This window comes from Microcaecilia unicolor, chromosome 5 (genome assembly GCF_901765095.1).
Source record: "Microcaecilia unicolor chromosome 5, aMicUni1.1, whole genome shotgun sequence".
In the NCBI taxonomy this organism is placed as follows: Eukaryota; Metazoa; Chordata; class Amphibia; order Gymnophiona; family Siphonopidae; genus Microcaecilia; species Microcaecilia unicolor.
Window position 1 is genome coordinate 270,356,690 of NC_044035.1, and position 24,759 is coordinate 270,381,448.

Below are 24,759 nucleotides of genomic sequence, written 5' to 3' on the forward strand. Positions count from 1 at the left end.
TGTTTGTATGTTTGGGAAGCTTGCCAGGTGCCCTTGGCCTGGATTGGCCGCTGTCGTGGACAGGATGCTGGGCTTGATAGACCCTTGGTCTTTTCCCAGTGTGGCATTACTTATGTACTTCCTCTTATACCATGCAAAATATAAAGATCATACATGCCAGGGATGGTGTTAGGGGAGTGCAACTAGGCCAACTGCCCCCTGGCCAGAAAAAGCCCTAAGCCTGCAGGAAGCTGAAGAAGGCATGGCCTGGTAGTGGGCTTTGGGATCCCCTCCCAAATTTCTGCCCTGGACCCTAGCCACATCTAACATCGGTTCTGGAAGGATACACATTTCAAATCTGACATTTGCTAATCACAAAATAGAAAAAAAAAATGTTCTACCTTTTGTTGTCTGGTCATTTTATTTTTCAAATCATGTTGGTCCCCAGGCTCTGTATTCTGTTTCCTTCTGTCTTCTCAACTCACTCGCCAAGGTCTCCTGCCCATTTGATATTCCTTTCTCCATGCTAACCATCCATCTTCCATCTTTGTGCACCTATCTTTCCCCATGTTCAGAATCTCCCTTCTCTGTGTCACCTATACTTTTCTGTCTAGCATCTCCACTGTGTCCATCTCCCCGCATTCATCATCACCACTCTATGTCCCTTCCCCTCCCCCTCTGTCTAGCCATCACGCTTCTGTCCCTATATCCCCCAAGTCCAGCATCTCCCTTCTATGTTGCTATTCTCCACCATTTCTAGCATCATCCCTCTGTATCCATATACCCTCTCCCATGTCTGGCAGTGCCCCCTCTGTGTCCATATACCATCCGCATGCAGCATCTCACCCTCCCTTCCTTCCTTCCTTCCCCTCCAGCGCTGCTCCTTTCCCCTTCAGCTCTTGCCCTCCCTCTCTCCAGCGTTGCCTCTGTCCCTTTCAGCTCCAGCCCTCCCTCCAGTGCTGCCCCCTCTCTCCCTCCCTCTCTCCAATTCTGCCCCTCTTAGTTCCAGTCCTCCTCCAGCACTGTGCCCCCTTCCCCCACACGGGTCCGGCATTGTTTATGCTATGAAGAAGATCCCCCACAGGCCTGGTCTGGGGCCTCCCCTCCTTCGTCTCCTGCCTTCTGTAGTAAAGAATTTTACCTCCCTAGCATGCCCTGATGTTACATTTACCCAGTTAATATTGGGCTAATTGAAATCACCCATTATTTTTGTGTTCCAAAGTTTGTTAGCCTTTCTAATTTCTGATAACATTTATACATCTGTCTGTTCATCCTGGCCAGGTGGACAGTAGTACATTCCTATCACTATCCTTTTCTCCTTTAAACATGAAATTTCAATCCATAGGGATTCCAAGATGTGTTTTGTTTCCTGCAGAATTTTCAATCTATTTGATTCAAGGCCCTCCTTAACATACAGTGCTACCCCTCCACCAATTCGATCCACCCTATCACTACAATATAATTTGTACCCCGGTATGACAGTCCCACTGGTTATCCTTCTTCCACCAGGTCACAGAGATGCCTATTATATCTAACATGTCATTTAGTGCAATATATTCCAGCTCTCCCATATTATTTTTTAGACTTCTGGCATTCGCATACAGACATTTCAAACTATGTTTGTTGTTCCTGTTTGTATCTTGCTCAGCAGTTGACAGTGATAATTTGCAATCTTTTGTCTGCTTTTTATTTAAAGACACCTGGTCTATTAAGGTCTCTATTGCAACCTCGCTATTGGGATACCCTATCTTCCCTGTTTTGGTGATATCTTTGAAAGAAACATTGTTCTGAACCATGGAATAATTCAGGATGAAGTGCTGCAAATAGTTGGCAAAGCCCAGAAATCTCTGGAGAGCTTGATGATCCAAAGGTCGAGGCCAGTCAAGAATAGCAGACAGCTTGGCCGAGTTCATTCGTAGCCCCTGATAAAAGATGATGTACCCCAAAAAGGCTATTTTGGAGCATTCAAAGACACATTTTTCCAGTTTGGTGAATAGTCGGCAGACATTGGAGCATCATCTTGACATGCTGCCTATGTTGTTCCAGCAAACGAAAGAAGATCAGGAAGTCATTGAGATAGACAAAAATGCATTTGTACAATAGAGTTTAGAAAACAGCGGGAGCATTAGCCAGACCAAAGGGCATAACGAGATGTTCATAGTGCCTGTCTCTGGTGTTGAAGGTTGTTTTCAACTCATCCCCCTCCTGGATATGGATGAGGTTATAGGCTCCTCGTAGATCTAATTTGGTGAAGACATAGGCGCCCTGGAGTCGGTCAAAGAGTTCAGAAATGAGTGATAGGGGATATTTATTCTTCACAGTAATTACGTTTATGCCCCTGTAGTTGATGCATGGCTGCAGCCCCTCATCTTTATCATCTACGAAGAAGAATTCCTTCTTGGCTGGAGATGTAGAGGGATAGATGAACCCCTGCTGCAGATTATCCTTGATATAGGTGGACATGGCTTCAGCCTCAGGGCGCGACAGTGGGTAGACTCTGCCCCAGGGAGGTGTCATCCCAGGCAACAGCTCAATGGGAGAGTCGTAGACCTGGTGCAGTGGAAGAATTTCTGCCCATTGTTTAGAGAAGACATCTGCAAACTCCTGGTAGGTCTAAGGTAGGGTCTTCCTGACTTCCAGCTTATTAATGGCCATTGACATGGGGAGCGTAATGGAACTCAAACACCATCCTCGACAGGGCCGACGCAAACCTGCTATTTGACTCTGATCCCAATCTATCTGGGGGTTGTGCCATTGTAACCAAGGGAGGCCCAGTACGATGGGGTTCACGGCCATTTGTAAAACATAGTGTTATGGCCTCCCTATGAAACACCCCAATCTGGAGTCTGAGTAGGAGTGTTTTGGTCTTTATGACTTCCTGAATGTGCCCATAGACAGAGGACATGGGGATGGGTTGAGGCACGTTTTGAGAGGGAATATGATAATGACGGACCAGGGCCTCATCAATTAAGTTGTCTCTTGCCCCAGAATCTACTAACTCTTCAGTGAAGAACTTGGGTTCCAAATCAGTTGTGGCTGGAACCAATAACTGGGTGTGGGGAGTTTGTTGGAAGGGTTCTAGTCCTGCCTCCCTGGCCAGAACTAGACTTGCAAGTTTCCCAGCTTCTTAAGGAACTGGCGGGCATAATGCCCTTTCTTACTGCAGTGCAAGCTTAAATCCTGTGCCCGTCTCAGCTGTCTCTCTTAATCTGAAAGCCCCAGCCAATCCACCTACATATGTTCCCCATTGTTGGTAGGTGAAGCAGACTGCGAAAGGGGAGGTGCAGGCTTATGTTGGAATGTGGGAGCCAACCAAAAAGGCCTGTGACTGTCCTGGCATTCTAGGGCTCGCAAGACAAGAACTTGGCACAGCAGGAACCAGAAGACAAGTGGAACTTAGCAAAGCAGAAACCAGGAGACAAACTGGATTTGGCAAAGCAGGAATCAGGAGATAAGCGGACTTGGCAAGCAGGAACCAGGAGACAAGTAGACTTGGTAAACAGGAACCAGGAGACAAGCTGGACTTGGCAAAGCAGGAACTAGGAGACAAGTGGAATTGGCAAAGCAGGAATCAGGAGAGAAGCGGACTTGGCAAGCAGGAACCAGTTGCAAAGGCACTCAAAGTGGGGCTGGGCTTGCCTAAAAGCACCCAGGCCCATGACGTCACCACCACACCTCTCCATTGTCCTGCCACTAGCCCTATAACAATTGGGCTGCGGCCTGTGCTCGTGACCTAAATGGGTGTGTATGACAGCAAGCATGGAAGGATGCCATCCCACAAGCCACTCCGCGGGGTAAGTGCAGCGGGGGTCAGAACTGTGGCAGCACGCTCCTGAGTCATAATTTTAAAGAAAAAGAATCTATCACATGTGCAGTGGCATACCAAGGAGGGGGGCAGGGGCGGTCCGCCCCGGGTGCACGCTGCTGGAGGGGTGCCGCGCGCCTGTCATCTCCGTGGTTCCCTGCTCTCTCTCTGCCCCGGAACAGAGGGAGCAGGGCCAACGGAGACGACAGACGCGCAGCACCCCCCCCCTCCAGCAGCCAAGAAGGCACCCGGGGGGGATGTTTGTGCACCGAAGGGGTGAGTTGATGCACTGGAAGGGGGGGGTTGATTCGCTAGGAGGGGTGTTGATACGCTGAGGGGGGGGAGTTCATGCGCTGGAAGGGGGAGAGTTGATTTGCCGGGGGGGGGGGTTAATGCGCTGAGGGGGGGAGTTTATGCGCCAGAAGGGGGAGGGTTGATTCGCCAGGGGGGGGTGTTGATGCGCTGAGGGGGGGGGGAGTTCATGCACCAGAAGGGGGGGGTTGATTCACCGGGGGGAGGAGTGTCGTGCTGCACCTGGGGGGGGGTGCGCAGCGGCGATCTGCCCCGGGTGTCAGCCGACCTAGGATCGCCACTGCACATGTGTCTTTTGTAACCAAGGAGGTCTTGCAAGAGACGGAGACATACCACCTTTCTCTTAAAACAAACAAACATTCCATCCACCCAAACCCCCATAGACCAATTCCAATAATTTACACTAAACAATGTAAGAATTACCTTCCTCACCCCGCCCCTCCCACTCCCTCCCACTCATCTGGCTCTCATGGGAGGCATCCAGACCTCTTCCTGCAGGAAACTCTCACAGGGCACTGGAGCAAGACCCCTCAAAGGGCACTGGAGCAAGCCCCTATTCTCCCTTTGTGTACATGCATATGTTATAAAACATGAGCATACATTGCAGCTCCACCATGCTGCACTGTCCAGTCCAACTCAGGCACATCTAGCACTCAGAAGGAAAAAGTGACTTGCTCAAGGTCCCAAGCAGGAAGAGTAGGATTTGAATTCTGACTTCTCTGGTCTGCAGAAGGAGAAGTTTACTCCTTAGAGTGGTAGGCTACAGACTAGAGAAGTCAAAGTTAAAATCTTATTGAGCAAGTCACTTTGACCTTCATTACTTCCAGGCACCAATTTAAATTATAAGCCCCCTCTGGCTCATGGATGTACCTAAAATATAACTTACTTGAAAAGGGGGAGTTATTAAAACCAACATCTTTTAATCTTACACAGACATAAGTAAAACAAGGACTGTGCTGTAACTGACTTTGGTATTAAGGGGGAAGTTATCAAGCTATATTAGGGCAAAAATCCACATTATTGGCCATTTAACATGACTTAAAGGGCTCTAAAACACTGGGTTTCTTGCCCCATGATACATAGCAATTAGATGCAAAACATTCAAATGCATGTAAAGCAGATGATTTCTACATAAATTCCATAATGTTGCTTGCAGTGAACATTGGGTACACACTGCAAATAATATCATAGCCCTACAATGATGGTAAAATAAGATGGGGTTATTTTACCAGTCCAGGCACATCAGGATGCAAAGCCACAGCCTGATGCTCCCAGCTACCATTTCCAAGGGCCTCCCCCCCCCATGATTACCCCCCCCAGTCAAGACCCCCATCTTCCTGAGCAAGCCCACTACCCCCTGAGTGAGTCCTCTATCAGGGCCCCTCAGTCAAGCCCCCCCTAAGCAAGTCCCCATCCCAGGTAATCCTATCTCATTCCTTGGTTATTTTTAGTGGGTCCTGAAGAAGGGGTGATGATGTTTCTGCCCTTCTGGTGCTCAAACATCATCACTAGCCATAGTATCACAAGACTACCACCAGGGGTGCCATTTTGTGTGATGGCACCAGAAGGGTAGGAGACAGAGAATTATTCTGCCTGGGGGCCCAGTAAACCACCAGAAAATGAGGTAGGGGTGGGGTCATTTGGAGGGTAGGGGTTTGTTTTGAGGTGACTTGATTAGGACAGGGGCTTAATCAGGAGGACTTGCTCAGGGGGTGTAGGGGACGGGTGATCATCAGGAGGTGTGGGGACAGCACCACAACCCCTAGATGATGCTACCCAAAGCATCTGGTCATGGCTTTGTGGCCCAATGCTCCTGAGCCGCTGGAATAATGCTCTTCAACAGCATTATTTATTTATTACAGCAGTCAATAACATGCAGAGCTGCCAAGGGGACCCACCTCCTAAGCGGGAGATTTAGGATCCACCCCACCCTGCCCTACCCATAACTTTGCTCATCCCCATCCATAACTCCACTCAGCCTAGCCCACAACTCTGCCCAGCCCGTCCCACAGCTGCGCCAGTGGTAGCCTCTTTTTCCAGCAGCAGCAGGAGATGCCTTTCTAAAATATCATTTCCTGCTGCTGGGGGACCAGCAGCAGCAGCAGGAGTTAATGTTTTAGGAAGGCCTCCCCTGCTGCTGCTGGAAAGGGAGGCTGCTCAGCAGGAAATCCCAGCTCCTTGGTGGGACTGCGTAAGATTACCTGTAAAAGCTGAAAGTGGAAGACTTGGTAAATCTGAACATGCGGGACTGTGATACTGCAGGTTGGCGACTCCTGTGGTAAATCAAGGTGTGGTAAGATAGAGAAAGCTTGCCAATACAAATTTTTTTTTTATTGTTGCTTTGAATTTTAGCTATCCCCCAAAAAGACTGCAATGCCAGTTTCTCCAACCAGCATAATTCATTTGTCTGCAATGGAGTGAATGACTGTGAAGATGGCAGAGATGAACAGAACTGCACTGAGAGTAAGAATCATCTTTGTGCTCCTTCCTAAATTGATGCTGGCTTTCCTATATAATCATCCATCTATTTATCAATACAAAAATATCAGTATAAATCCACTGAATCTGAAGAACATGAAGTACCATGCTGGGTCAGACCAACAGTCATCAAATCCAGCATCCTGCCTTTGACAGTGGCCATTCTTAACTTCTCACAATGGCCTTAGGGTTGGAGATACCTTTCCTGCATCAGCGCTAGGTCAGAATGGTTTTACAAAACATCCATGGCAAAATATCACCCCCTCAACTAACCACGACAATATCAACTTTGAAGTTTCTATTTCTAACCAGGACTTGCCTCTGGAATTACAGACACAAAAATAAAAGTCACAGAAAGTTTCTATCATCTGTCTCATACAAATATTGCTGAGTAACATATTTAACATCTGCTTTCTACTTTGTAAGGTGTTCCTTGCAACAGCAATTCATTCAGGTGCAGTGATAACATTTGTATTAAAAAGAAAAATGCAAAGTGTGATAAGCTGATGGATTGTCCAGACGGAAGTGATGAAAGAAGCTGCAGTAAGTTTTCCTTCAACTCTTTCTAGGTCAGTTTTTCTTTATCTGTGTTTCAGTCTAGCCTTTCTTTGTACATCTGTATCAAATGCTCTTCTGCCTGGAACTATTTCTGCCCAGTCATGATCATCAACTATTTCACAGGGATATTCATTGTCCAGCTGTCGTAATACTTTATTTTATTTGAAAACAAAAAGTGGAATGTCTGTAAGCGTGTACCAGCTGATCTACTATTTGGGGCCCTTTTACTTAAGCTTAGCATGCTAATGGACGTTAGCAGGCGCTAAGTGCCAGGTATTTTATAGGTATAAAATAGGATGCCCAGCATTTAGTGTATGCTAAGCTTTAGTAAAAGGACCTCCTGTCATTAAAATCATTTGAGGTACCTGAAGATTGGAAGGTGGCCAATGTAACACTGACTTTTAAAAAGGTTTCCAGGGGTGTTCAGGGAAATAACAGACCAGTAAGTCTGGCATCAGTGCTGGGCAAAATGATAGAAACTATTATAAAAAATAAAATGACCAAACACCTAGACCAGGGGTGGGCAACCTCAGTCCTCGAACGGGTTTTCAAGATTCTTCGATGGATATACTTAAGACCTAGTTGTATACAATGGAGGCAATGCATACAAATAGATCTAATAGAATCATGATAGCAGATAAGGGCCAAATGGCCCATCCAGTCTGCCCATCCTCAGTAACCATTAACTCCTTCTTTTCCTATGAGATTCCACATGCCTATCTCATGCTTTCTTAAATTCAGACACAGTCCTTGTCTCCACAACCTCCACCAAAAGGCCATCCCATGCATCCACCATCCTTTCCGTGAAAGAGTATTTTCTTAGATTACTCCTGAGCTGATTTCCTCTTAACATCATCCTTTGCCCTCTCATTCCAGAGTCTCATTCATATTCAATCAGGAAATCCTGAAAACCTGACTGGGTTGCGGTCCTTGAGGCCCAAGGTTCCCAACCCCTAACCTAGACAAATATGGTTTAATGGGATAGAGTCAACATGGATTCAGCTGAGGGAAATCTTACCTCACCAATTTGCTTCATTTATTTGAAGGAGAGAATAAACATGTAGATAAAAGTGAGTTGGTTGATGTAGTGTATCTAGATTTTCAAAAAGCTTTTGACAAAGTCCCTCATGAGAGACTTCTGAGAAAATTCAAAAGTCATGGGATAGAAGGCAATGTTCTGTTGTGAATTGGGAACTGGTTAAAAGATAGAAAACAGAGGATCTTGCCCACTTAAATCACACTCAACAGACCAGTCGCTGATATTCAGTGTGAACTGGCCAGTGCCACTGAATATCAGTACTAACCAGCCATTTTGAAAGTGGACAGGAGTAGGGTGTCCCATGGTGGAAGTAGAGGAGCAAGCAAGTCACAGTAGCCCCCCCAACCCCCCGCCTACCTTTACAGGCCTGGTGGTTTAATGGTCCTTGGGGATGAAGTGAACCTCACTTGCTCTTGCCCATCATAGCTCCTGATTGAAAATGGCTGCCGGGACCTCTAGCTCATGAGAGTTCTTCAATGTATTCTTTTCAAATTCAGGCTGAATATCAGCCAGAACCCACGTATGTTCAGATGGTGAGGTATTGAATATCTGAGTCTAATTTAGCTGGCAACGGTCAACATTTAAAAATCCGCTGACCACTGCCAGCTGAATATTGACCAGACTATTTCTAAATGGCCACACCACTGTTACTCCTTGCACCAGGTCCAGCATTTTAATCAGGACTTACACTCCTCTTGTCAGTTACAGGATCAGCTGTTTCATGAAGCAGTCATTTATGGTGTCTAGAAACTTTACTTCCCTAGCATGTCTCAAAATGAGATATTTACCCATAACCCAATTAATACTAGGTTATTCGAAGTTTCACATTATACCTGTGTTGCCAACTTTGTTAGCTTTTCCAATTTCTGCTAGCATTTCACTATCTGTATCTGGATTTTCAAAAGGCGTTTGACAAGGTACCTCATGAAAGGCTACAGAGGAAATTGGAGGGTCATGGGATATGAGGAAAAGTCCTATTGTGGATTAAAAACTGGTTGAAGGATAGGAAACAGAGAGTGGGGTTAAATGGGCAGTATTCACAATGGAGAAGGGTAGTTAGTGGGGTTCCTCAGGGGTCTGTGCTAGGACCGCTGCTTTTTAATATATCTATAAATGATTTAGAGATGGGAGTAACTAGCGAGGTAATTAAATTTGTTGATGACACAAAGTTATTCAAAGTCGTTAACTCGCGACAGGATTGTGAAAAATTACAGAAGGACCTTACGAGACTGGGAGACTGGGCGGCTAAATGGCAGATGACGTTTAATGTGAGCAAGTGCAAGGTGATGCATGTGGGAAAAAAGAACCCGAATTATAGCTACGTCATGCAAGGTTCCACGTTAGGAGTTACGGACCAAGAAAGGGATCTGGGTGTCATTGTCGATAATACACTGAAACCTTCTGCTCAGTGTGCTGCTGCGGCTCAGAGAGCGAATAGAATGTTGGGTATTATTAGGAAAGGTATGGAAAACAGGTGTGAGGATGTTATAATGCCATTATATCGCTCCATGGTGCAATCGCACTTTGAGTATCGTGTTCAATTCTGGTCGCCACATCTCAAGAAAGATATAGTGGAATTGGAAAAGGTGCAGCGAAGGGCGACTAAATCATAGCGGGGCTGGGACGACTTCCCTATGAAGAAACGCTAAGGAGGCTAGGGCTTTTCAGCTTGGAGAAGAGACGGCTGAGGGGAGACATGATAGAGGTATATAAAATAATGAGTGGAGTGGAACAGGTGGATGTGAAGCGTCTGTTCACGCTTTCCAAAAATACTAGGACTAGGGGGCATGCGATGAAACTACAGTGTAGTAAATTTAAAACAAATTGGAGAAAAGTTTTCTTCACCCAATGCGTAATTAAACTCTGGAATTCGTTGCCGGAGAACGTGGTGAAGGCGGTTAGCTTGGCAGAGTTTAAAAGGGGGTTAAACGGTTTCCTAAAGGACAAGTCCATAAACCGCTACTAAATGGACTTGGGAAAAATCCACAATTCCGGGAATAACATGTATAGAATAATTGTACGTTTGGGAAGCTTGCCAGGTGCTCTTGGCCTGGATTGGCCACTGTCGTGGACAGGATGCTGGGCTCAATGGACCCTTGGTCTTTTCCCAGTGTGGCATTACTTATGTACTTATGTACTTATATCTGTTTCCTTATCCTAGCCAGGTGGATGATGGTATGGTCTCAGTGCTGTACTCTGCCCCATCACACATGGAATTTCTATTCATAAAGTTTCCATGGTACATTGTGTTTCCTGCAGGGCATTTATCCTGCTTGATTCTAGATCTTCCTTAACATATAGAACCACCCTTCTGATTTGTTCTATCATTTTGATATAATTTATACCATGCTATCTCAGCATCCCACTGCTTATCCTCCATTCACCTGGTCTCTGAGATGCCTATTATGTCTATAGTTTCATTCAGGGGGGGAAGTAGACAACCATTTAGCACAAGTCATGCTATTTTAGCATAAGGTATCATTTTATGTAATGAGATCCTGAGCTAAAAATAATGATTTGTGGTAAAATAACCCATTTTAGTGGAAGCCCATGTTGATAATTTCCTCCCACCCCCCACCCCCCACCCCAACTCTTAATCTCATGCATTCCAACTCTCCAGTCTTATTTTTTAGACTTCTGGTATTCACATACAGACCAGTGGCGTAGCTAAGTGGGGCCACAGGGGCCTGGGCCCCCATAGATTTGGTCCTGGACCCCCCTGCCAACGACCCTCTCGACCCCCCCCTCCCGCTGCCAACCCGCCGTCGCCTACCTTTGATGGCGGGGGACCCCAACCCCCACCAGCCGAGGCCCTCTTCTTCTGGTGCAAGGCTTCGTTCTGTTTCTGAGTCTGATGTCCTGCACGTTGTACATGCAGGACGTCAGACTCACAGAAACAGAACGAAGCCTTGCACCGGAAGAAGAGGGCCTCGGCTGGCGGGGGTTGGGGTCCCCCGCCAGCAAAGGTAGGTGGCGGGGGGGGGGGGTTGGCAATGGCAGGGGGGGCTAAAATGTGCCCCCTCACCTCGGGCTCTGGACCCCCCTCCAGCCGAAGTCTAGCTACACCCCTGATACAGACAATTCAAAGTATTAGTGCCCCTAGGGGGTCTTTTACTAAGCCACGGTAGCATTTGTAGCTCATGGTAGAAATCAACTGGCAGTAAACACCGACACACCCATAGAAATATAATGGGTGTCTCGGTGTTTATCACCAGTTGCTACAATGAGCTAAAAATGCTACTGTGGCTTAGTAAAAGACCCCCAAAGTTAGGCACCTAAAGTTGTTGAGAAGTGACCCTTCTGTTTCTCAATTTGTCTTTGCTGAAGGATGTGGCATGAAGATGACCCCCCAGAAGCGAATAATAGGTGGATCTGATGCAGAAGAAAGTGAATGGCCCTGGCAAGTTAGCCTCCATTTTGCTGGATCAGCCTATTGTGGTGCATCTGTTTTATCAAAGGAATGGCTGCTCTCTGCTGCCCATTGTTTTCAAGGGGACAAGTAAGTTGTGAGAGTTCTTCAGTGCGTTCCTTTCAAATTTAAGGCTGAACAATATTTTGGGATGAAATGTCTTATTGCAATAATAATTTCATGCATCTGGGGATGGAGTCAGGATAGGTCCTTAAGTTATCTGGGTACCGACGATATTCAGAGACAATGTCCCAAGAACTAACCAGACAAGTAGAACCACATAAAAAGTGGTCCTAGCCAATCTGATTAGTTATCTAGGTACCAGTTCTGAAGATTACTAGAACACAGTTAACTTGAGGAAGCTGATAAATACTCAAATATTCAGTATCTGGATAAGGTCCAGGACTGAATACTCAGCATTTAAAAAAAAAATGACCCCCACAGGATGAATATGGGCCCCATGATTTTTAATCCTATTTCTGGCCTCTACTGATGTGTGTTTTACAAAAGAGTAATGCAATCATTTTTTAAATTTTTTTGCTTTTCCTTAAGTAACTTTATAGCCACAGTCTGTACCAAATGTAATCATCTTGCACTTCTCATTGATAACACACAATATAACAAATCCTAACTGAAGAGGTGAGTTACAAAACCTAAGTACATTTTTTTTCAAAAATGAGTTCATACTGGACACAGACTTATAGACAGCCATAGGATGTGTGAAATTTGCACTAAAAGACAGTTATTCATAAAGTATATGATATTCAGTGAAAAAATAAATGTTCTTATGTTAGCTAGAATTCTTGGAAATAAAAACTTGCATTTATCCAGAAAACAGCTTTGTGTACTTAACAGGCTTTGGATCTCACCAAAACTCACCTCTTCAATTATCAGTCCTATTTAGTATTAATGAATGAATAAACATTCAAGAATTTTGTGCTCTAGAAATGATTGCAATTGTGGAAGAGAGAAGCTCTGGAGGACAACAGAGGGATGTTAGATAAAACAAGTGTGAGTAGCCAGGGAACAAAGTGTGGATATATAGCATTGGTATTCACTTCCGGTTCTCAAGGGTCATAAATGAGTTGGGTCTTCAGGCTATATCCCTCATGACTATGAATGCACTGGCTTCCTATAGCTATGCACCTTGGTCCTTTTTTTTTCTTAGTGGCACTTGTCCCAGCTATATGATAGATCTTGTACACGCGTAATTCATTGTATATACACTATAAACTTCTACAAAACAGATGATATATATATATATATATACGCCATATATATACGCCGATGATGTGACAATATACATCCCTTTCAAACAAGACATCAAAGAAATCCTCAACGAAATCAATCAAAGTCTACACATCATGAACACATGGGCAGACACATTCCGTCTGAAATTAAATACTGATAAAACTCAATGCCTGGTACTCACCTCCCAATACAACACTAACGAATTCAAAGTGATAAATACACCAAACCTAAACCTTCCAATCTCAAAAACGCTAAAAATCCTTGGAGTCACTATCGACCGCCACATAACACTTGAAACCCATGCAAACAACACAACTAAGAAGATGTTCTACTGCATGTGGAAACTGAAAAGGATAAGACCATTCTTCCCAAGATTCGTTGTTCATAACCTAGTGCAATCACTCGTCCTTAGCCATCTGGATTACTGCAACTCATTATACGCAGGCTGCAAAGAGCAAACACTGAGGAAACTTCAAACAGCCCAGAACACAGCAGCCAGACTCATCTTCGGAAAACCAAAGTATGAAAGGGCAACACCACTACAAGAAAAACTACACTGGCTTCCACTTAAGGAACGCATCACTTTTAAGGTATGCACACTAGTCCACAAGATCATTCACGGCGAAGCCCCAGCCTACATGTCCGAGTTGATTGACTTACCACCCAGAAATGCTAGGAGATCTTCCCGAACATACCTCAACCTCCACTTCCCTACTTGCAAGGGCGTGAAATACAAGACGCTACACGCGTCAACCTTTTCTCACACGAGCACGCAGCTTTGGAACACACTGCCGCGCAACTTAAGAGCGACCCACGAACAAGCATCCTTCCGCAGATCACTGAAGACCCATCTATTTGAAACAATTTACGGAAAGAACCAAAACACATAGAGTCCACACTCACTGTTCATCAATGCATCATACATCCACTTATGATCTCCCATCCCCCATAATTCAACACTACTCATACACTTACTCACAGAAATATGTACACCACATGCCCTTGTGACTTAACACTGCCCTTAAGCTTCATGTTGACGTCCCATTGTGATTTTCCTAATGATAATTCGATTATCTCGCATAACTTGTACAATATAACCCATAACCTATTTGTAACAAATGTAATTTCATCATTCTTATCTTATTGTAAGCCACACTGAGCCTGCAAAGAGGTGGGAAAATGTGGGATACAAATGCAAACAATAAATAAAATAAATAAATGAAGTGAAGATGTGATTCTATATGCCCCAATGAAAGGAGAGTTTAATTTAATTTTACTTCCATTTAAATTCAGTATATTCCTTCTTTATAACACCAGCTCTGAAACTCTTTGCCAGAGGATGTGGTAACAGCGGTTAGCGTATCTAGGTTTAAAAAAGGTTTGGACAAGTTCCTGCAGGAAAAGTCTATAGTCTGCTATTGAGACAGACAGGAGAAGCAACTGCTTGCCCTGGGATTTGTAGCATGGAATGTTGCCGTTATTTTGGTTTCTGCAAGGTACTTGTGACCTATCTTGGCCACTGTTGGAAACAGGCTACTGGGCTAGATGGACCATTGGTCTGACCCAGTATGGCTACTCTTAAGTTGTTGACCTACCTGCGAGAAACTGTGATATCAGTTCTAGAAACTATTTGACTCTCCACTTCCCTGCTGCTAACAATGTGGTTATAAAACCTTTTTGTCAATGACAATTCCATATCAGGCTTCCAAATGGTGGACGGTTCTCCCAAGAGAGCTAAGGTCCATGACTAATTACGTGAAGTTTAGGAAATCAGTTAAGATGTTCTTATTTCATAAATTCGTTAATTGTTAATTTTAGTCCTTATTGTTATTCTCCCAGTTAGTGACTGATCTCTTTGCTTTTTGAAAACCGCGTTGAGCTTTCAAGGATAGAGCAGTATACAAGTACCAACTGTAAATGCATACCATGAAGGCAATACACATGCTAATCTATCACATGTATATTCATTAGAGATAGCTTGAAGACCTGATCTATTTGTGGTCTTTGAAGACTGCCAGCAACTACCACTGGTAGTTTTTACACAGTGACCTAAGAACAAAAATGAAAGGTTAAATATTTAGCCAGAAGCTGGTGGTGTTATGCCTGGATATTCGATGCCAGATCATGTCTGGGCACCAGCATTGAATATCCAGGTTTATGCAGTTGATCTCTTATCCAGTTAAGTGCACTATTCAGCACTTAACTGTCTAAGTGAAACCACCAGATAAAGACAGGACTGAGTTCTATACAGTTTGATTTGTCTGGTTAACTTACGCAGTTAAATGTGAACATCAGCACTTAACTGCATAAGTGCCAACTCTGCCCCTGGATTGCCCACAAAATAGCCAATCTTCCATTAAGTAGTTAGTGCTGATATATCAATGGATAACCCTGCACAAGCAATTTGACCAGCCATGAGCCTCTCCTGCCTGGTTAAATCGCTTTGAATATCAACCTCTAAAAATGTACATTGAAATCTCTGACGTAGTACCGATACTTTAGGAGAAACCAAATGAGCCTCTTGAAAAAATGTTTTCAGTAGGGCAATCTTTAATCCAGAGTCGCTGTTGTTAAGTAGGTTATCTGATCCGAGACCCTGGACTGCTCATTTAGGGATGCGTGTTCAAGGAAAAGCCAAGTTTGTCACCTCCATCAAAAGAATCATCGTCCATGAGCGCTATAGCAAGAATTTTGACTATGACATTGCGCTGCTCCAACTCAGCAGCTCCTGGGCAGACACAATGAAGCACTTTATCCAGCCGATCTGTATCCCTCCAGCAGCCCAGAAAGTATCAAGTGGCTCAAAATGCTGGGTTACAGGCTGGGGGCGACGGATGGAAGCAGGTGAGAGAGAAATTACCTTTGTATACTGACTATGTCCCAATATGTATAATAAAAAGCACAATGTTGTGTACATGGGCAGCCCAAGGCAATCTGCCGCCTGAGGCAAGGGATGAGATGCCGCAACTAGTGGTGGCCCTACCATTTGGCCAACTGAGGCGGGGGCCTCAGGTGGCACTCTTTGTAGAGCGGTATCCCCTTACACTAGCCACGATCTGGCATTTCCCCCTGTCCTTTCTTTCTCAACCCCTTTCCCGAATCTACTGTTTTTTTCTTGTTTTCCAAAATGTGGTGGCGGCAGTGATTCCCATAGGCTGCCCTGCTGCTGGCACCAGCCTCTTCTCTTTACTGCTGCCCACTTCTGAGGAAACAGGAAATTATATCAGAAAGGCAGGCTGCAGTAGAGAGAAGAGGCCAGTTCTGGCGGCAGAGCAGCCTATGGGGATCACTGCTGCCGCCAACTTTTAGAAAACAAGAAAAGAAGGTAGAATCATGGAAGGGGGTTGAGGAAGGAAGGAAGGATGTGGGGAGATGCCAGACTGTGGCCTGTGTGAGGGGATGCTGATCCACGAAGAGTGGTGCCTGAGGCCCCTGCCTCAGTTGGCCTAATGATAGGGCCACCACTAATTGCATAGGTCATCTAGATAGGAAGAGGGACATCCAAGTCTGGACATACAAAACTTCCTGAGTATTTTCCAAAAGGATCAATGAATGCAGAACCTTTTATAAAATACATATAAAGATGTAAAAAATACAGGCGTAACTTGCTGCACGCACAACATAAACACCCATTTTGCAAAGGAACTTGCTCAAAAGAAGAACAGCATCACTTGGGGTTTAGAATGTGGGAGTGCCAGTACTTACACATGTAAGCAGCACAAATGTAACCTTTGCAAAACTAGACATCCAAAGAAAGCCAATGTATGAGCGTATTTATACAAGATGCATGTGTTGGGTATGCACCCCCTGTCAGACCCAACTCCCCCCCCCCCCCCCCCCCCCCATACACAAAAGATTTACCTCAACTTTTCAGGTGGGTTTAGTTGTTGTGCTTTGTCTTATTTTTCCTCAGTTGCCTTCCTATCCCCTCCCCCCCCTTTCTCCACATTTTGGATTCCTCTCCTTAGCTATACCTGGAAATGGCCCAGTACACATTGTTCTTTTCCAGTCGCCAAAAATCGCAGTAGTACAAGAGAGCTCTCTTCTAAGATTTGAGAGAATGAAATGTTACTGAAATCCTAATGTTCTTGTCATTCTTTTAGCTACCAAGTATATCTCTAATATTGAAATATAGCACCTTATGCTCTGCATATATTTCAGATTCCAAAGGTTCAACAATTCTTCAGAAAGCAGAAGTAGAAATCATTGATCAAACAACCTGTTATTCTACATATGGGCTTATTTCTCCACGAATGATATGTGCAGGATTAATATCAGGGAAAAGAGATGCTTGTAAAGTAAGTCCTGTTTCCATCCTTATTCAATAATTTAGAAATAGTCAATATTAATTGTTTCTCTTTGGCCTCAAAACTCCCTGCTGTTCTTTTTGGGCTTTCATTTCATAATAACCTAGTATATGATGCCAGATAAATACCTATATGGTCCATCCAGACTGCCCAACAAGATAAACTCATAGCTTCAGGTATGATGCATTATTATATATGCATGCTTAATCTTGATTTGTCCTTGGCCATAGAAGTCTGCCTGGCACTGACCTTGTTCTCCAACTACTGAAGCAGTCATCAAAGTCTCACTGTAGCCCATCCAAATCTGTCCAGCTGTCTCTTTTACAAACCAGGATAATTTTTGCCACCAAGTGCTCTCATTAGTGAATATTTTTTATCCTTATTTTTATCTACATATTAAGGAGCACCCTCAGATATTCCCACTGTAATAACTCACAGATAAATCACTGTGGTTTTTTTGTGGTACAGCACCTCATTCATCGGGTTGTTCCTTATTTTATTTTATCCCAATTCAAGTGCCGTTAGTCTGGTGCAACACAATCCCATATTTTTAGTTTCTCTAAAATAACTCTTTTTGTATATGTGTGCCCAATCCTTCATGAAACTGCTAACTGATAATCTCAGTTTAACAACTATGCGGGAACTGTTGTAAAGTATAACCAATCACTTATCTGAATCGTGTATTGGAATAATGCCCTGACTGCATCAATGTAATCCAATTCAATCCTGCGCCTTCCCCTGAAGACACCTGACGCTGCGGGTTTCACTCTTCTTTCTTCAGGGACTAGGGTTAAGGCGAGCTAGTTCATAACGAATGATCAGTACCAACTGCAGTCCATGATCAAGGCACAAACTGTAGAAGTCCCCGTCCCCATTCCCCCCCTCCCCCCCCCTCCCCCCCCCCCACCACCAGCATTGGCCTTGTTCTCCAACTACTGAAGCTGTCATTGAAGCCCCACTCCAGCCCATCCAAATCTGTCAAGCCATGATCAAGGCACAGACCATAGAAGTCTGTCCAGAACTGGCTTTGCTTCCCAATTACTAGAGTTGCCATCTAGTCTCTGCTAAGTTTGCTTAGTTTCATTCCTTCCATACAGGATTTCATTGTGTTTTTCGCACATTTTTGAATTCCGTTACCATTTTCATCTCCACCAAGCAATGCAAGAGGGCATTCCAGGTATCTAGCACTTTCTCCATGAAAAGACACTTCCTGATGTTATTCCTGAGTTGCCCCCCTCCCCCCCCCCCCCCCCCCCCCCCCCCGCAACATAAATTCATCTCTGGTTCTACCACTTTCCCATCTCTGGAAAAGGTTTATTTAAATATTAATACAATGGTTCCCAAACCTGGTCCTGGAGGCATCCCAGCCAGTCGAGTTTTCAGGATACCCACAATGAATTTTCATGAGAGAGATTTGCATGCACTGCCTTCACTATATGCAAATCTATCTCATGAATATTCATTGTGGGTATCCTGAAAACCCTACTGGCTGAGGTGCCTCCAGGACCAGGTTTGGGAACCACTGTATTAATACCTTTCTAATTTTGAATGTCTGTATCATATCATCCCAGTCTCTCCTTTTTTACAGGGTATATATCATCAGGTCATCAAGTCTCTCTCATAAGTCTTGTTCCACAAACCCCATATCATTTTCTTCACTTTTCTCGGAACCACTTCAGGTCTTTGTTTACATCCTTAGCAACATATGGCCTCCACAACTGAATACAGTACTCCAAGGGGCATTAACACTTCCTTTTATCTTCTGGTTATATCCCTCTCTATGCAGCCTAGCATCCTTCTGGCCTTGGCCACCACCTTGTCACATTGGTTCATCACCTTGAGATCCTCAGACACCCTTACACCAATGTCCCTCTCCTGAGCTGTCCTTATCAATCTCTCTCCTCCTATCTCATACATCTCCTTTAGATTTCTGCAACCCAAGTGCATCACTCTACACTTCTTTACTTTAAATTTTAACTGCCAGCCCTAAGACCATTTTTCTAATTTTTAGAGATCTCTTCTCAGGGTTTCTTTTCTGTCTGGGGTGTCCACTTTGTTGGCAATCTTCATGTCATCTGCAAAAAGGCAACTTTTCCTTCTAACCCTTCAGCAATGTCTCTCAGAAATATATTGAATAGAATAGATCCCAGTAACACCCCCTGAGGCACTCCACTAATCACCTTCCTTTCCTCTGAGTGAATTCCATTTATCACCACCCTCTGTCACCTGTTGGTGAACCATTTTCCAATCCAGTTTCACTCTTTTGGGTCCTAAATTCAGCCCTCTCAGCTTATTCATGAACGTCATAGAGAGCACACCCACATTAGGTTTAAATGTGTGTGCGTGCATTTTGGCACTACTGGGGGTCATGGTACCAGCCTATTTTATGAAGGCATAAGGGCAAAGGGCGCCTATGTTACCTTTACAAAACAGGCACCTTTTAGGACCCTTCACATAGGTAACTTGTTATGAAATTACCTCCAGTAGTTTATTCTATAAACTTGATCTGGCACCCAATAAGGCACAATTTCATATCAGGGCTGATCTGATAGAATTTATATAAGTACCACAAAATAATTTTCCTCTTAGGAACATAGTTGATAAGATAAATAAACAGGTCCCATATCATATAGGACCTTAAATGGAAAGCTCTTACACACAACAGGGGATCAACTTGTCTGATACCAAAGCCCCAGTAGAGGTCTGTTACAACTGATTTATTTAATAGGTCTTTAGAGATGGGAGAGGATTTATTTAAAAGATCTTTAGAGATGGGCGAGGTTCCACGGGATTGGAGATGAGTGGATGTGGTCCCTCTTCACAAAAGCAAGGACAGGGAAGAAGTGGGAAACTACAGGCTGGTAAGCCTTACATTGGTAGTAGGAAAAATAATGGAGTTGTTACTGAAGGAAAAGATAGTTAACTTTCTACAATCCAACAGTTTGCAAGATCCGAGGCAAAATGGTTTTACCAGAGGAAAATCCTGACAAACAAATCTAATTGATTTCTTTGCCTGGGTGACCAAAAAACTGGAAAAAGGACATGTGCTAGATGTCCTTAGATTTCAGCAAAGTCTTTGATATGGTTTCAATTGTAAACTGCACCTAACTTTAGGTGTGGTTTATAGAATACACCTAAGTGTGTTTTCGATCAGCATCAATTTTTTAGTTGCCATATATAGAACCTAGCCCATAACTCTCAAAAGGGCTCTTATGCTAAAGAGCATTAGAATCTGGGCTTAGTACGTCTTAACACAGGACCTTCCCATGTGCTAAGCCCAGATTCAACGTAGGTCCGGCACTAATTTTTCCACTAGCATACAGAATTTGCACAAAATTACTATCAGGCTTATTTTCGAAAGTGATTGCCAGCCATCTTCCGACATAAATCGGGAGATGGCCGGCGATTTCGCAAAAGCGGCGAAATCAGTATAATCAAAAGCCGCGTTTTTGACATCATCGCCGCTTTCCCGTCGCCATGCTGGTGAAAGTGCGAGGGGGCGTGTCGACGGCGAAGCGAAGGTGGGACATGGGCGGGCATAGGTGTGGCTACCAGATGGCCGGCTTTCGCGGTTAATGGAAAAAAAAAGCGGCGTTAAGCAGTATTTCGCTGGGTTTACTTGGTCCTTTAATTTTCACGACCAAGCCTCAAAAAGGTGCCCCAATTGACCAGATGACCACCGGAGGGAATGGGGGATGACCTCCCCATACTCCCCCAGTGGTCACCAACCCCCTCCCACACTAAAAAAATAAAAATAAAACACTTTTTTGCCAGCCTGAATGCCAGCCTCAAATGTCATACCCAGCTCCCTAACAGCAGTATGCAGGTCCCTGGAGCACTTTTTAATGGGTGCAGTGCACTTTAGGCAGGCAGACCCAGGTCCATCCCCCCCCCCCCCCACCTGTTACACTTGTGGTGCTAAGTGTTGAGCCCTACAATACCCCCCAAAACCCACTGTACCCACATGTAGGTGCCCCCCTTCACCCATAACGGCTATGGTAATGGTGTAGAGTTGTGGGGAGTGGGTTTTGGGGGGATTTGGGGGGCTCAGCACCCAAGGTAAGGAAGCTATGGACCTGGGAGCTATTTGTATATATTTTTTTAATTTTTAGAAATGCCCCCTAGGGTGCCTGGTTGGTGTCCTGGCATGTCAGGGGGACCAGTGCACTACAAATGCTGGCTCCTCCCACGACCAAATGCCTTGGATTTCGCCAGGTTTGAGATGGCCGGCATTTTTTTCCATTATCGCTGAAAAACAAAACCGGCGATCTCAAACCCGGCGAACTCTGACATTTGGCCGGCCTAAACCGTATTATCGAAAAAAAAGATGGCCAGCCATCTTTTTCGATAATATGGTTCCGGCCAGCTGTTGCGCTGCGGCCAAAATACATCGCCGGCGATCTGTTTCACCGGCGACGTTCGATTATGCCCCTCCATGTAACCCACAGTGACTTAAATATCACCATGTTAATTTACATTGGGCATGTTACAGACCTTTAAGTCTCGTTAAGAGGCAAATAACATGACTTAAAGCCCTAACGCAGCTTGATAACTTCTCCCCTGAATGCCTTCACACCTATTCTTCACCCATGATATGTCTCCTCTATAACATATTTTAAAAAAAAATAGTTAATGTGTACTTAGGGCTTCTTTTTCAAATCTACACTAGTGATTCCTGTGTTGGGGCCCAAAGTTGGGAGAATAAATCCTCCCAGGCCCTAGATATTTTTGGATTATTTATGCTAGTTAAAAGTAAGAAATCCTTATCCATTTCTTTTCATAGTTACATAGGGGTCTTTTTACTAAGGTGTGCTTACAGATTTAGCGCGTACTAAGGGCCCTGTTTACTAAGCAGCGTTATAGGCACATTAACGTTTTTAACACACGTTAACCATGTATGCGTGTTAACCATGTACGTGCCTACAATATCCCTATAGGCGCCTACATGGTTAGTGCACGCGCTAAGTGTAGGCACGCTAAAAACCCTAACGCGCCTTAGTAAACAGGGCCTTAAATGATAACACGCCATAGGAATATAATGGGCTGCCCTGATTGTGACTGAATAGATATAGATGGGCTGGAGTGTAAATTTTAAGGGGCTTCAGAACTTTTAGTACAAGAACAGCTGAGCAGACTTCTATGGTCTGTGCCCTGAGAATGGCAAGGATAAATCATACTCAGGTATACATATAAAGAGGGGCATAATCGAACGCAAATGCCCATCTCCATGGGCGTCTATGTCCGGGAACGGGTACGTGAAGGGGCGGGACAGACCGTATTTAAAAAAAAAATGGCTGCCCATCTTTTTTTTCGATAATACGGTTTGTGCCAGGCAAATGCATCGGATTTGTGCGGATTTGAGCTGGGCGGTATCGTTTTTCAGCGATAATGGAAACTGAAGGCGCCCAGCTCAAAAACGAACAAATCCAAGGCATTGGGTCATGGGAGGGGCCAGGATTCGTAGTGCACTGGTCCCCCTCACATGCCAGGACACCAACCGGGCACCCTAGAGGGCACTTGTAACAAGTAAAAAAAAAAGTAAAATACCTCCCAAGTCCATAGCTCCCTTCCTTTGGGTGCTGAGCCCCCCAAATCCCCCCCAAAACCCACTGCCCACAACTCTACACCATTACCATAGCCCTTATGGCTGAAGGGGGGCACCTACATGTGGGTACAGTGGGTTTTGGGGGTGGTTTGGAGGGCTCCCATTTACCACCACAAGTGTAACAGGTAGGGGGGATGGGCCTGGGTCCACCTGGGTGAAGTCCACTGCACCCTCTAACAACTGCTCCAGGGACCTGCATACTGCTGTGATGGAGCTGGGTATGACATTTGAGGCTGGCATACAGGCTGGCAAAAAAAAGTTTTTAAAGTTCTTTTTTTTTTTGGTGGGAGGGGGTTAGTGACCACTGGGGGAGTCTGGGGAGGTCATCCCCAATTCCCTCCGGTGGTCATCTGGGCAGTTGGGGCACTTTTTTGGGACTTGTTCGTGAAAAAAAGAGGGTCCAAAAAGTGACCCAAACTCACGGTAAAAACACCTTTTTTTCTATTATCGTCCGAAGGCGCCCATCTCTCCTCAGCCGATAAACACGCCCCAGTCCCGCCTTCACCACACCTCCGACACGCCCCTGTCAACTTTGTTCATTCCTGTGACGGAGTGCAGTTGAAAACGCCCAAAATCAGCTTTCGATTATACCGAGATGGGCCCCCATCTCCCGATTTGGGTGAAATATGGGCGCCCATCACTTTCGAAAATAAGGCTGAAAGTATCACATACCATGTAAAATGAGTTTATCTTGTCGGGCAGATTGGCTGGACCATACAGGTTTATCTGCCGTCATTCACTATGTTACTATGTTCTTATCAATTAGTGCACACTCTAAATTCATTAGGGCAGCTTAGTAAAAGGACCCCATAGTCTTACTAAAAAATATAGGAGAGTTCAAACTGCAAATTTGCTAATTTAATGTACACCAATTGATTTTTAACATTTATAAAGAAATGAAAAGGCTATGTTCTTTAATACAATGGATAAAATTGCATATTTTTGTTGTAATTATCACATACCAAAAATAAAAACACTTCAAAACGATTGTTCAAAACTAAGAAATGTTTGTATTGTTGTTCGAAGATTACTGAGGCTAAGATCATTTTGATTTTATTTTAGGGTGATTCTGGTGGGCCTCTCTCATGTCAAAGGAAAGTTGATGGAAAGTGGTACCTGGCAGGCATTGTTAGCTGGGGCTATGGCTGTGGACGGCCAAACTTCCCTGGGGTATACTCGCGTGTGTCAAATTTTGCCTCTTGGATTCACAGACATCTACCTTTTATTTTGTAATTTTTTTAGATTATGAATGCTTTGTAATATGTACATAATAAATTGATTTCATGTCAGATCTAACTAGTGACTGGTGTTTTGTTCATTTCTTTTTGATGTCATGCAGTTGACAACATTATTATAAAAATAGATCATGTCTCCACCCCCTTTACCAAGTGGTCTTTTTGTGTCATGCTCTTGCCCCTCCAGTAACCAAGATGGAGTCCTGGGGGGAGGGTTGTAAGGCAGAGTAAGACTTGGGTTCTGTTCCATCATTATTAGTTGTTGACAATGTGGCATTTTTGGTTGTTTGAGGTCATATGGATACTGATGATGGGGGAAATGTCATTTTGATGACAGGCAGCTTACATAGTAACATAGTAACATAGTAGATGACGGCAGAAAAAGACCTGCATGGTCCATCCAGTCTGCCCAAGACAAACTCATATGTGTATACCTTACCTTGAATTTGTACCTGTCCTTTTCAGGGCACAGACCATGTAAGTCTGCCCAGCAGTATTTCCCGCCTCCCAACCACCAGTCCTGCCTCCCATCACCGGCTCTGGTACAGACCGTATAAGTCTGCCCTCCCCTATCCTCGCCTCCCAACCACCACCCCCTCTTCCCCCCAACTGCTCCGCCTTCAGCCCCTGCTTCCCCCACAGTGAGAATTCCTCAACTAACTAGCTACTAGGGAGATCTCCAACTTAAAGTTGTGGGAATTAATCATCAGAATAGTGTCACCAATATCTGGTTCACACGTGCAAATTTTCTTCAAACTCTCTGCTTGTGATAGAGTTAGTA

At 44.5% G+C, this 24,759-nt stretch overlaps 1 protein-coding gene across 1 annotated transcript in view; it reads left to right on the plus strand.

Moving 5' to 3' along the window:
- TMPRSS7 (transmembrane serine protease 7) overlaps positions 1–23,976 on the plus strand; it is a 66,647-nt gene extending 42,671 nt beyond the window's left edge. The window contains exons 10-15 of the mRNA XM_030204205.1: positions 6,449–6,559; positions 7,001–7,117; positions 11,499–11,670; positions 15,410–15,675; positions 16,993–17,129; positions 23,806–23,976. Coding sequence (XP_030060065.1) covers positions 6,449–6,559; positions 7,001–7,117; positions 11,499–11,670; positions 15,410–15,675; positions 16,993–17,129; positions 23,806–23,976 — 974 coding nt within the window. The remainder of the gene's footprint in view (positions 1–6,448; positions 6,560–7,000; positions 7,118–11,498; positions 11,671–15,409; positions 15,676–16,992; positions 17,130–23,805) is intronic.
- Positions 23,977–24,759: the final 783 nt, after the last annotated feature.